This window comes from Lipophrys pholis (genome assembly GCF_963383615.2).
Source record: "Lipophrys pholis genome assembly, chromosome: 9".
Lineage (NCBI taxonomy): Eukaryota > Metazoa > Chordata > Actinopteri > Blenniiformes > Blenniidae > Lipophrys > Lipophrys pholis.
This window is the reverse complement of record NC_137639.1, coordinates 10,699,672-10,714,616: the sequence shown is the minus strand read 5'-3', so window position 1 is coordinate 10,714,616 and position 14,945 is coordinate 10,699,672. Positions and strand designations below refer to the sequence as shown.

Sequence of the window (14,945 nt, the reverse complement as noted above, 5' to 3'; positions counted from 1 at the left end):
TATGCACATATGCTTAAAAGAGAGCCATAATAGTTAAAAGCTCAAATGTCAAAAAATGGGTGAAACTGCTAAGATCAGGTCCAAAAACTGCTGGAAACTACAGACAAATGTAATTAAAAATGTGTCATTCAAAATTGTAATTGATACTTCATGAATGCAAATTTCTGTCTGTAGCTATATTAAAACTAAACATGAAACTTTCTAACCTGTGTTTGCCTCATTTTAAAGATAAAAATGTTTTGCAGTTCCACTTAAATTTGATTTGGTGGAAAGTGACAAAAACAGCTCTTTTGGTCCTAAAATGGCTTTAGATAAACTATGATGGTAATATATTTCTAATTTACTATACAGATGCATTGCAGTGAGAGTCAACATAGTTTAAGGAACAAAATACATTTTAAAAGGTATTTCCAATGTTTCATTGTGGTGTAAAATTAAAAAAATAAGAATACGACAATATCATAGACACAAATGTACAACATCCACTTTAAAAGCTGCAATCTTTGTATTTTTGATCTTTTGGGACTTCAGTGGCATCTTTTCGGAAAAAATGAATAAATAAATAAACCTTTAATTGGCCTTATATGCAGTAAATATGTCCATCTGCTGGGCGATCCTCTTTCAGGTCCCCCTCTTTAAAAGCCAACTTTCCTTCACCAGGATGGCTTGCACAAAGAGCCTTCTTTAACCTAACATGCAGCAACAATCGCTTGTAATTTGACACCGGTCTCATCATCTTGCCAACTGGGTCCGTGCCTGCAATGTGCCGCGCTCACACATAAACAAATCCATTACACTGTGACATCAAATGCAAACGCAGTCCGAACAGTGTTCACAGCTGTCTGAAGTCAGAGCTTTTACCTTAAAGTGACTTAAATATGCAGTAATATAATAGGGGGTGATTACTAGGATTGGTTCAAAATGAATTACCGTCACTGTAGCATTATATATGGGAGAAAGGAACTCGGGAAGTTTTCATAGTCAAAGTACTGCTTCTGTAAACACACTTTACGACACAGGCAAATGCATATCATCATTTTGTTGTTGTTGCTTTTTTTAAGTTCATTGTAAGTTATTTTATGTACTCATTGTTTCTTTATTCTTTAATTCAGAACAACATGATGGACTCACAGATAAGATGAATATAAACTTTTCTTGTTGGATTTGTGTGGTTATTTGCTGCTGTATGTGTGAATATAAGCATATCACTGCAAGTTATGAACAATGCTCATGTCCAGACACAATCCCCCAGAAAAACCCAGAAAAGGATTTGCTAACCACTTTGTCCTCCTGTTGCAATTCCATGAGAGCAGGAATGCCCCAGAAAGAAAGAGACAGAGAGAGAGAAAAAAAAATTGGGAGACAGATGGGGTGAGGGGGAAAACAGTAGGAAAGAGGAAGAGAGAGAGAGATAGTGAGTGGCATTAGTAGGTCCTGGTAGCACCACCATCACACACTCCAACAGCAAAGGATTGGACAGCATCAAATAAAAACACTCATGCTCATGACTCAAATTTAAGCAGTCTAATACTAAAAGCTTTGGCTTATTCTGCGGGGAGGATTTTACAGAGGTTACTTAGGCGCCGGAGTGCCACATTATACAAAAACAGAAATCAGGTTCCTTTCTGGGGAAGAGAAAAGGAGGAACAGTTCCCTCCAGTGGTGAAACAGAACAACTGTAAGTTACAGTAATCATGAAGAGGGGAAAGAAAGAAAAAAAACCTGCATCTGTGAATCAACACATCAGAGAGAAGAGAATTAGAACAAAGGCCAGCACCGACTCTCTGAGTGGAGTGCATGTTGATAATCTGAAAAACATTAGTTGCCATTAGAGACACTGTTGGCTCAATTCCCAGATTATGATTTCACTGCAACGTTTCATAACCTTGGATTTCAAATTGTAGAGTAGGGAGACATTCGCCTGAGGGTGGGGCATCATCGTGTGTTTGTGTGTGTGTGTCCTTATAAATGGATTGTGCCGAGCATGTGAGCTACTGTTACCTTATTTGACCGCAGAGACACTCGTCCTCCGCACCGAGCACAGAATTTCGTTTGGCAATATGAACAGAGGTGGCCACAGCCATCGGCAAACTTGGTTTTGTGGCATATCCCACAGATTGGGGCTTCGCTCTTCTGGTCCTGAGCCTGCTTAGTCTCGTCACCCATCTTCTTAACCTGATCCTTGTACGATTCAAACTGCTGGTGCAACTTCCTGCAGGCGAGAGTGAAGGGGAAAAAAATTAGAAAGGGTGCAGAATACATTTATTTACACAGGGACAAATACAAAACATGAGACAGTTAGTTATTCACAATGCATGCCAAAGTTTGGTTTTAAAGTACTCAGATACTTGAGTGACTCTGTAACCAAACAAATGCACATGAAATCACAAAACAGGGTCTGTGTTTACACATAGCAGCATTTTGTTGAGTTTTTTTTAGAAAGTAACAGTCTTTGATCTGTGCTAAACAATTTTAGTGATGAAAAACCTGATAGAAAATTGCATAATAGTGAATTTCTATGGCTGATTTATGTAAAAGCCACCTTGTAGCATTTCAAATGTTGAAATCCACAAACGTTTATCAACACGCAGTGCCTGCATGATCATGTAGAAACAGTAACAGGAGTGATTTTAGAAATTGCACATGACAACTCTCATGCACCTCTTGCAATACACCCTGGGGTTTGTTTCCCTCTATTTATGAACAAGTGACAAAAACAACACAGTACATATGCACTGTGCATTATGGCTGCAGAACAATAACCAGCAGCATTTATGACTGAGTGAGTGAGTGCAGTTCATCAAAGTCACATCATTATTGTTTGTTGGAATAAATATCACAAGAATTATTGTTTTTTATTGATAAGACTGCAACCCTCTCAGTGCAGAATTAAATATCACCACTCACTGTGAACAGCGACTGTATTTCTTGTTATCCACTAGCAGCACATGCTAACCTGTCATTAACTTACATTTCTCAGCATGGTTAGTCTTGCTGCATTTGGTCCTGTGACCCGTTTGGAGGTCGACTTCACAAGTTGAGTAAGGCAACAATTGAAGCAGCCTGATGTGACGCGTTCACATGCAGTAAGCTTATAGCATCTGATTTAATGAAGACGCACATTTACTTGTCAATCTTTATTTGTGTACGGTCTCATTTAGTATGTCTGTGATAATATAATTCAATCTAAAATTCAAGGCTCCTCGGGTTCACTCTCCAACCTCATCCATTACAGCCATACAGACCATATCGGCTCGCCCTGATCTTCATTAGCAGACTTCTTAATAGTCCCATCATTCAACCACAGTGCTGTGGATGCCGGAACCTTCTACCACTCCAAAACTCTCGAATGCACCACGGATCAAATACTAGTCACTAAAACCTTGTTTCCTTACATTTTCTATATTGCTCTTTTTTTTAAATCAAACGTCAGGCCAAGGGGTGCTGCAGCAGATTCCAGCTGACTCTGGATGAGGACAGCTGTCAAAAGCAGGGTTACAACCCGGACAGGTCACCAGTCCATCACTGGGTAACGACACGGCAGTGGATTCTCTAACCTCTTTTAAACCACTCTCACCCCCACTTGCAGGTCTTTTCACTGAGGGAGGAAAGCAGAGTGCCTGAAGGAAAACCCACAATCACACAGGGAGAGGCAAAAGCAGGGACGATACACCCCGTCGATTCATTTCATTCTAAAACTGAGCATCTTGAGATGAGTTTATAATTGAAACTTCACTATTGAGATTAGGCAGTAATAGTTCATCTGTATGAGGATGTTACTTAATTTGATTTATTCTCAAACCCAGTCTTGATTTTTTATTTTTTTTCAGACCAACAGGCAGATAAATGCACATTCATGGCAGTGGAGGCTGACAGCAGCCTTGTTGCCTGAATCGGTGCCTGAATTACGACTTTTTTTTTTTTTCCCCTTCCTCTTCTTCTCTAAATCACACTTCCACAACACGCCTCTGCTCTCAGCTGACTAAGTGATATAGCCTCAGTTGTGTGAGATATTGAAAGGAAAAGCAGACACCATGACCTCAGACGTTTCAAAGCTGAGCTCCTCCTTCGATACCACACCTCTTCTGAAACACGGGGGGTGGGGGGGGGGGGGGGGGGTATCAAATTTGCTTTGCAAGTTTAAGAACAACACTGAATTCCACTTTCTCAGGTTCCCCTGCGTTTAATGAATCATTTGCACCTGTGTTTCTATATCAGGACACTTGTAAGGTGAGACCGAGAACACTCCGGAGCCATACTGTTAGATAACTGCATTGCCAGTACACACAATTAATATTCCTTTGTCATTTTAGCCACGGGTAATCGTTGGTGGTGCTGCACAGTCGAGCCCACCTTCCAGGAATCTCGTCTCAGTCTATTGTGTTACTGTTTGCGCCCTATAGATGGCCTCCTACCGACACACAACACCTGTTCTTGTACAGTAGCCCCTTAACTCCTAACAAGCCCTGAGAGGCTACTGAAAAAAAAAACCCCAGCATGGACTCTTCACATGCATTTTGTATGACACATGTCAATTGAGCGTCTCCTTGGAAACTAAACACTGGGCTGACTTCATAATATGGCGATTAGAATTGGTTTCGCCCCACATATCCCCTGCAACATTCATTAGCACTTGTGAATTATTGAGCAGCGCTATCCTTTTACCACATACAGCTCTGCGTTTGAGATAAACGCGCTTCCTTAACCCGCAACCAGGCCTTTGGAGCCCAAATGTAACCGCCACACATGCCCCGTCGAGACCTGTAACCCCGCTGGACGGACGCACGTTCGAGTCTCTGCGCAACCCGGACATTAGATGGCGTACCGTTGGCACGCCCCTCAGTGTACCTACCGAAGGATTAAACGGGCTAATTGTGTCGCAGCCTTTTGTGTGTTTACCAAGCAGAGATTAGCATGTCGCCTTGTTTAACAGATCCCACGAAATCTCATTTTCTGACAGGAGGGCCTGATAACACTGATGGAGTAAATGATATGAGAGGGAAAGCCACTGCCTCCCCTGAAGAGGAGACTGCAGACAATCGCGCTTTAGTCTGACTTAATCTCTCCTCAGATTTACAAAACATTTTACCCCACTGAAGATCGTAAGGTCACGTCCAAAATGAACTCCTCTATGTCAGGCCGTCGCTTCCAAAGAACACTAAATTCTCGGCAAATTGATTTCATGAAACTATTTTAGAACTGCCACATTAATGTTTTATCACCATTGAATACATTCGTTCTGAACAGAGACGGATGAGTTAATGAAGGCCTTGCAAACGACGTGACAGGTAACAAGAGGTAAATACATTAAAAGAGTCACTGAATAAAGCATGATGAAGAAAACTGAATCAACCGGGGGGGGGAGGGGTAAACAGGGGGGTTCACGTGGCAGCAGGCAGGTGGTGCGCAGCCCCCACCTCCACAGGGTTTGCTTATTCTGTCAAACACGGTCAGATGTAGGTGACGCTGCTGACGAGTAATCATACGCTGCTCATTGTCCCATCTCATGCTAGCGTATCGGAGCTCTCTTACCTCTGGGCCACACCAGAGCGGCTACACACAGCACGTAACCCGAGCCGCTCTCTTGGACATATGACAGACTCAACATATCAACAGCGAGGCTCAACTGCAAGCACCCAGAAAAGCCTTTTGGATTTCTCCTCTGGGCTGAATTTTAACCCCTCTGCGGTCTTTAATATGTTCACACCGTAAGGTCAGCACTGGCCACTGCAGGGGCTTCTCAACATCTGAAACCGCGTAATGTAATTTAGAATTCGACTACTTTATATCACACTATAAAGCAAGGGACTCCTGGGTACACGGAGGCAATCTTCCTCTCCCATTCCTAGGACTCGTGTAGTTTTTCTAATGACGGGGCAAACCAACATTGGACCGGCTTAGACCAGCATGCATGGACATGCATACACCAATAGAGCAGTATGGATTCATACTTTTAAATCTACTTTTGTCGATTAATTTCCTCCCTCTGCTCTGGTTCAGTCCCAAAAAAGCTTAAGAGAAAAGTTTTTTGCCAGCTTTGTCTGCCTGTTTTGTATTTGGTGTGTTATTTTCAAGTTCATTTAACAGTCAAGTCAGCAATAAAATCTGCAAAATAGAGCTTACACAGATGAAAAATCTAGTTTCTGGTGTTATTGTTTTCTGTATTTTCCACCATGAAGCAGGCATTTCCTGCTTGGTGGACGTTAGAATTAAATTAGCAACAGTCAAAAGAAATCAGAACAGACACTCTAAAATCTAGAGCAGACAAAAAAGCAGTGTTTTTTTTATTATTATTATTTGAAGGCTCCTGCGTTAATATGTTGGTGAGAGTTTGTGTCAGCCAGCGGATTCACTGTAATGTTTTTGGCAAATCAGTGATCGGAGAGGGTGGTCCATTGCCATTTTTTTCGAAGTAATCTGGGGAAATATCCCCCCATTAGACATTAGACACACAACGTGACACACAGATTAGCAGGATTGTTGAATCCGTTTTTCACTGATACTCTCGAGATGAGGAAATTCCTGTTGAGTACCTGTTTTTGCTCTGAATAATCTTTTACGTGAAAGTGATGCGGACATGTTAATGAGGTTAAAACCGGCTCTTTATTATCACTATCCATGGACGTGCTCCACTTGTCTACGCATGTTTCGAGGCTTTGGAATTGGTTGCCATATCTTATGGCTTACTGACCTGTTGAAATATTGATAACATTCTTATTACTGATGCTGTGACAGTAACCTGACCAAAAATCCACAAATACTAACATGATGTCTGCTTTAGACCAGCCAGCCTAGTGTAGTGAACAGCATGAACAGATGAACCCATCAGGGGGTGAAACACCATCTAAGACATATGACCAAGTCCAGTTGACCTGGGTCTCAAGTCTCCTGAATGGACAAGTGAGAATTTACATTGACACCTGCTTGTATAAGGTTTTGGTTGAGTTGTGACACACGAGGCTGCTTTAATCAGTTTCTTGATAAGTTAGGAATATCTTGTTTTGCCCCACACGTGTTGTCAATACAATAGTAAGAGTGAAATCCACAGTGACTCTCCTCTAATGTGATGTCAGAGTAAGTCTCACCATTTCTTAGTCTTCATCGACAAGCACATAATAAACTAGGATTTAAACAAACGTCTTGGTTACATTATGTGTGTGTGCACGTGTCTGCCGGGAGGAGATCGGAGAGGGATCTGTGCTGTTACTTACGGGTCTGGCTCTGGCTCCTTGTCATTTTGGGACTTTTGCTGGGGCTGAAGAACATTATTTACCAGCTCAGTGATCCCACTAAAGGGAAACCACCTGTTCAAATAAGCAAAGTGTGACTGGAACATCGCAATGAGTCATCAAGGGAAGAATAACAATCTGTCGTGGAAAGGGTTTTTTTTTTTTTTTTTTTTTTTTTTTTTTTTTTTTTTTAGGAATCAGGTCAGTTTCTAGAGTGGTGAACAATAGCGGGGACATTCACTATAACCAGAACGAGAGAGAGAGACAGAGAGAGGACAAAGGCCGGGACACGGGCAGAGCGGCGATTAGTGGAACACTGACAACCAGACACAGTGTCAGAAATATAAGGAGAAAGATAGAAGAGGACGGGGAGAGGATACAGACAAATCTAAAGAAGAGGGAGAGAGAGAGAGAGAGAGAGAAAAGCAGGAAAGCTCTGCAGCCAATGGAAATGAGAGCTGCATTAAATGCTCAGCAGAGGGTAACAGAAGTGTATTGACTTGTTGGAGCAGTAAAGGGGTCAGGTTGTCACACCGGTTAGTCCTACAGGTAGATTCAATCAAAATGCAGCTACAGTACAGTGAAGCAGGACAGGTGCATCTCGCCCACACTTGGAGTCAAACTACGAGGCTGCACAAGCCAATCAGAGTGCAGATGATAGACAGGATGGAGATGGGCAGCCAGTTGGAAACCAGGGACAAGGAGCAAAGGGGGGGGTCTGAGGGCCTGGCTTTAAAAAGAAGCTTGGAGAAAGGAAAAGCTGTGGTCATTGATGTCATGGAAGTCGGCAAAGATTTCAACAATCTAGTCATTCGGTGTTTTTATCCTGTAAAATACAGGAAAAAAACGAATGTAAAGTGCATTAATGAAGCTCTATAAATAGCCCTCCATCACATCAATGACATTTTCTTTTTTTTTTTTTCTTTTTATCCCCCCTGTGACAAAGAGGAGAAAGCCACATGAAGCACACAGCACCGACTAACAGGAAGAAGTGTCAAAGCCTGGAGCACTCTGGGTAATGCAGTTTACTTACTGTGCTGGCTGAGGCTTTGGTTCTTCTTTGATCCTAAAAAACATTAAAAAAAAAAAAAAAATGTGCACAACTCAGTGCATACAGAACACAAAGAGATGGAAGAAAAAACAAAAAACAAACCTAAAAGACACGAAAAACTAACAATGATGCGTACAACATTAAATAAAGTGTAACATTGATACTCAGAATAATACAAATAATGGGAATGACAATGCGATAAAGATAAAGACAGCAAGGCAAAAAACAAAAAATAGCAGTGAGGGTAACTCCAGGGATGAGATAAGTATGATCGCTTTAAATAAAACAAAACAGAAATGACAGCTTCATGTGGGGAACACCCCCCCTTGCAAAGTTTGAAGTTTAGCCTGCAACAGCAAGAGGCTGCATCGTAATGCAGGTCCACGGCTACAAGAAGGAGCTTTTCTAAGAAAAAGCCATAATTACCCAGTCAGCTGTGAAGCGCAAAAAGATTTTCACAAGGATAACCAAGAATCAGAGCAGTCCAGTGGAATGGCTCTCAGATTTCAGACACCGGTGAATCGCATCAACCCTTTTATTTTATTTTTTTTTTCAAATTCACACTGTTTTCAAAGTGTGGGAGGACGATCCTCTCCTCACAACCCCTCCCAAGCTCAACTCAACTCTCACACCACACACACACTTTGTCTCACACCCAGAAGTAATTGCTGGGTGAATGTCAGCGTTCCTAATAGTTTTCAGGAGATGCAGATATTAAAATTTAGCTTGCAACAACAAAAGGCTGCATCTTAACGCCAGTGTTGGATGGCGAAAACACAGAGCTTTTTTTTTTTGGTCATGACTCATGAACAATAAATATCCCAACCCTTCTCGTCAGATCCTATTAATTTAGAATACATGGTAAGTCTTTAGATATACTCCGAAACTGGACAAACTGATACGCTGGTAATTTTGCACTAACATGTATTATTTGATTGTGATTCACGTCTCACTAAAATGGCAAAGTTTAAGTTAAACTGTCTAATTACTTCATGGCTTTCACTGCACTCACCTGAATCCTTGCACCTTCCTGCATGAGGCGAAATGTATCCAATGAAATGTCTTATCATTACTCAGTGTTTCATTTGGCCAATCAAAATGATTTTTGCTCTTCCTGAAGGGAGATGAAACATGTCCAAGAGGTCTCAAATAGCCAAAACCCAAGACACTAAGATTTCTTTTCTTTTTTTTTTTTTTAAATTTGGAGAACACAAAACAGATAATATCTCATCACAACAAATGAAATTGATGTTTAAAATGTGGCGGATCATCTACAATAACTGTATTGATCCAGTTTTGGAATTTCAGAATTTTTGCCAGTGGCAGACTCTTCGTCTACTTTATTCAACTTTTCTATTGAAACAGAACCCTTCGTTTTATTGTTCCTGAGGTTCTTCATCTTCCTGTAGCCTTTATGGTGACATCTGCCCGAGCGACCCGCCCATTAAACACGACTATAGGTTTGTTACAAATATTATGACTGCTTCAAAATGTATAATCAATTGAGATTCATCACTGCATGATGAAGGCAATTTTGGTGAACTATAGAAAATATTGTTGCATTAGGAAACAGTTGACAGCCATTTATCAAAATGACTATTTCTTTCAGATTAATTGTGACCGTGTTTCAGTTGCTGATCGATTGTTGCCTCTGTTGAGTTTTCAAAGAGTGTGAGGATGAAACCTCCTCTCATAGAACTTAACCCATAATGATTTATGGTTGACTGAGATTTCTGAATGTTTTTTTCACACTATATAGTGTACTGTAATTGTTAAAGTTTTACTCCACTTATTTGTTCTTAGAGGGATTTATTTGATGTATTTGCTAACTAGAACAACTGACGTTGCAATAGAAATCTTAATAATCATTAGATTCAAAGTTCTCTTTGTCATTCTACTTAAAAGGTATCCTTTCTTGTTTTCAAAATGGTATTTCACATTGACAGAAGAAATACAGTCGCTGGTATATTAGTAATTTTTCAATGCGAGGGGGGATATGTGGAGTAATTGAGCTCTTTTCTTTAAATCTCCAAAAGCATAAATCATTCAGTTTCCTTCCTGCAACATGCTGCATCACATACAATCATCTCTCTTAATGTCCAAAAAGGGGCTGAGAACCCGAAAACAGTGACTTACACCTGTTGTTTGCAACGTCACACAACATGCAAAGCCTCGCCATTCGCCACATACACACATCCATCCAGGACAACCCGAGGAAAATACAACACAGCCGAACACGAGGGCTTTTTTTTCCCATCTGCTGCTCAAATCAGCCACTTGTTCCTGGTTCAAGAACAAATTTCACTTTAAACAAAACAGACGCAGGTTTGCGTCTCTGAATCCCACGTCAGAGCTTCACACACCTGATCAGCACTGATTCTGAGCGTATTACCAGCTGTTGACAGCTTTATATAGCTGTGTGAGACAAAATGTGTCAGTTACATTTTGCTTGATATTAGTTATTGCCTGAAGCATAAACTAATATCAGCATGTCAGATTTTGACATCAACCAGTACATACATAAGCTCTGTCATCAAATTTAATGTGTTTGTCTCAGGCGACATTTGGGATGATTTCTATGGCCTTCACATGCTACGAAATTCACATTTTTGACATTTAAATGGCATCAAAAGTGCTCCACAGACTGCTTTTCACAGTGTAGAATATCAAAACTTCCCACTTAAAATGTGTCATAACAGTTATGAATATCGTTTGACACAGTTATTTAAAAGTATCTCATTTGTGTTTTGTAATTTATAATGACAGTCGAACATATTCACTTAAAAAGAAAGATTGAATCAACCTGGTTTTTCAAACTTGGAATAAATAGATAGTGACACGCCTGAATTCCACAGTAAATGCATCTATAAATAGATTTATCTATATATAAGTCAGGTTAAGAATAAATACTCCTGTGTTTATGTCATTACATCTATTCATTTTTTTCAGCGATGTTTAGCTTACATTTCAAACAACAATGCAAAAAAACTCAATGAAATTAATTAGGAATCAACATGAACACCAATTAAATATATCTAGTAAGGACAATGTCACTGCCTTACAACTTTTATCCAACAATGAAGCCAAAAACATTTAAGTGACAAGATCTATCAGAAAGCTCATGACATGCTCTTTAAAACCAACATCCATTGTATTGAAATCCAATATATCCAGTGTACGGTCCTCAACATCCCGCACAGAGCGCCAGAACACCGCAATGAAGCCTGCCCATAGTCTACCTGAGAAGGAGGGCAGCTCAAAAAAATTTGTCTGTCTGATCTGTGTCAGAGAGGTGAGAGAACACATGAGAGAAGATATAGTCCTATGTACCCATCAGTCTCGCTGCTCTGTTTTCCGATGAGCCAGTCCATATTTATCCTCTCGCTGTGTTCTCCCGATGACCTGCAGCGTCGTTCTTTATTGATCCCATCAGCCCCGTCTCTGTGGTCGCATTACAAGCCTCATATTTATCTGATGGAGCCTGCTGCCTGCTTGCCTGCCTGCCTGCCTGGACGGCTGCCGGGCAGTGTGTGTGTGTGTGTGTGTGTGTGTCTGTGTGTGTGTGTGTATGCATGTGTGTGTGTGTGTGTGTGTATGCGTGCGCCCATCTCCTCCTGTGTGTACTGTACCGGTGTGTGAATGAGCGCAGTGTGTATTATTTGACATAGGGGCCGTAAAATGAGTGAGTGTAAAATGTCACAAGTGACGTATTTAGTGTCCTGGCTGCTGAGGAGGAGGAGGAGGAGGAGGAGAAAGCCTGTGGGGCAGATGCAGTCTATTCTTCTTTTTTTTTTTTATCTCTTTAACCTATGCTCTGCATCCTGTGGATCCACACAGGAGAAAACACTCACCACACGTGCAGCAACTGAGTTAAGAATGGGTTTGCGACTTGTTTTTCTTAAGGAGTTTATAGTTTGAATCAGTCACATTCTGTAGTTATTTTTATTCTGTTGTGATGCTCTGTGTTTTGGTTTCCTCCTACTCTGCGTCAGTGGCTTTGAACTCAGGCCGAATGATGACTGATGCTACACTGCCCTCTAGTGGACACGCAAGCTGCATGAGCCTCTCGGAGCTTTTCTCAAACAGTTAGTGGAGCAGGGGGTCAGGTTAGTCATCAACTTCTCTGAAACCAAGAGGTATTTAAACAGTAACACGTGATCTAAAAGGCTACTGCAAACTTACAGTTCATGCTTAGTTAAAGTATTTGTAAAAAGGCGATCATATGATCATAGGATGTGCTTTTGCTTGAATTGTGGTATAAACTAATAAATATTTGTATTTTTTAAGTCCTATTGCTCTCAATTTAAGGTGTGATTGGACACATGCTGTTCAAATAGAAGCTCCGTGGATTTTTAAATACAACTGCATTGAAGTTATTGACTTCACATGCTCTACAACAGTTTGTTATCATTTAAGTTTAACTTGACAGTGAATCTATGTGCCTTTTTGTGGTGGGGTTTATTTTTTCACCACCTTTAAAAAGCCATGTCTTTTTCTTTGTGGTAAGAGACATATTGTACGTTTATTTAAGAGTTTGAAATGAACAAGTACAAAATTGTGTGCGATTGTGTTTGAAATTACCGGCCTGGCATTTTAATGACACATTCCGAAAGTCGATCCCTCACAATTTGAAATCATGTTTGTGCTGACTGCTATTTTTAAAACATGCCCTGTGTGTTACTCACAAGGTCCCTGTGGACTCCCATGTGCCTTCAGGCACTATGTTGGCCACTACTGCACTAGAAAATACACAGGAAGTTGATTTTCACGAGGCATGAGAGGTCATTTTTTTTCACAATATTACAGGAAACTAAGATGAGCGTTGGAATGAAAGGGAGAAATTGTGACATGTGAAATATGGCCTGGGAAAAAATATCACAGTATTTAAGCTGACAGGTCAATCAATAAGTGGACATTGACATAATTCTGAGCATTTGGGCTCGGTATGCTACCACAAACGATCTCACGTTCAGATTTAATTTCAGGGTACAATAGTTGCATCCAGACATCGTCAGGGAACTACAGCTGTTTCCTTTCCAGACAGAGATTTTGATCATTCACTCAAAGAATAACAGCAAAACGGAGCCCTTCAAAAAGCAGCAGCATCAAGTATTTTCTCCAAATAAGGCCATGGATGAGAACTGCGTTACAGCTCTAAATCCCCTCTGTTGTCAGCGGCGTCTCATCCACATTTTGCTCTTATTTATATGAGCTACTTTTTCCAAATATTCCTGTGTTATTTTTTATTTTTTTCCCAAAGCAAGAAAGCCCTGGTGACTGCAACTGGAGGACTTCAGAGGATAAGCTAAAACAAATGGGAAATTAACTTTACTTATATATTTTACCACTTGTGCAGTCTCAACAGTCTTTCATCATCAGTTATATTCACCCATGTGTACATACACACCAACCAGGACAGACACCATGAATCTCAACCATTGGGAGGAATTGCAGTCGAACCAAAGGACACTTTGACATATGGACAGAGTTTGATGGGAATCAAACTGCCAACCTTGGAGAACACCCACTCTACCAACACACTCCCAGATTCTGATTAAACCGCCTGAGGAAACTGTTGTTTGCGTGGAAACTGAAACAGGGTTGGGTTCATTTTATTAAGATCCCGGTGATTTCATTAATATAATTTAAACCTTCTGAAGATAGAACGGGAGAAGCAGGAAATGAAATGAAACAATAACGAACTGCCAAATGACGCTTTGCTGAGACCGTTTCTGCAAAGCGCTCAAAATTTTTTATCACATAATCGTAAAAATGACTCCACAGCTCAAGTATATTGTCGCACTTCTCACAGTTAGGTTTTACACTTCAAAACTTCAGCTTCATTGTTTTGACCGAGCTCCTCCAGGAGCATCGAGTTTTTCTCATTAAATACTGTTGATGTTTGTTGGGATCCAAAAATATAGATTTTTCATAAACATTTTTTTTTATAGCTGGTAGCTATAATAGCTGGTGAGTCTTTGTAGATAACCTGAAACTGTTACACTCACAGTTTCACAGATAAGATCATTTTATTATTTTGACTTCATTATACTCGTGACAAATTATTAGTTTTAGTCTCTGTTTTATCACACACACACACACACACACACACACACACACACACACACACACACACACACACACACACACACACACACACACACACACACACACACACACACACACACACACACACACACACACACACACACGCACGCACACTTCGAAACACAAGCATTCCCTGCCCAAAGTGTCCCAGGCTTCCATCCAGCTTCACTAGTGATTTATTTCATATCAAATATATTAGCTGGTGAAGTCCATCTCAACACACGTTCAAATGGAGGAGCATCTTTGGATTTACTGCAGACCAGAGAAACCCAGTGCGTACACAGGGAGAACATGTAGACTCCAGCACTCAACACCAAGGACGCCACGCAGCTCATGCAATATTTTTAATGTAGAGCTGGGAATTTGAACGTAAACATATAAAATGTCACCAGAATAAATCAATCAATCAGAATTAATAGACTCTTAACCCAGTTAGTCTGATATTTCTCATTCAAATCATGAAGCAGTTGACCAACCAAACAACAAAACAAGCATTCCTAGTCAAACCTCTTTTTGAGTTTCTCACATTTAGCAACACAAATTAATTTCCAGTGTCA

At 40.6% G+C, this 14,945-nt stretch overlaps 1 protein-coding gene across 1 annotated transcript in view; it reads right to left on the bottom strand.

Moving 5' to 3' along the window:
* rims2a (regulating synaptic membrane exocytosis 2a) overlaps window positions 1–14,945 on the bottom strand; it is a 153,849-nt gene that overhangs the window by 120,964 nt on the left and 17,940 nt on the right. Inside the window, exons 3-5 of the mRNA XM_080471055.1 lie at window positions 8,263–8,295; window positions 7,212–7,304; window positions 1,996–2,212 (exon numbers count right to left, since the gene is read on the bottom strand). Of these exons, the coding sequence (XP_080327181.1) occupies window positions 1,996–2,212; window positions 7,212–7,304; window positions 8,263–8,295 (343 nt within the window). The remainder of the gene's footprint in view (window positions 1–1,995; window positions 2,213–7,211; window positions 7,305–8,262; window positions 8,296–14,945) is intronic.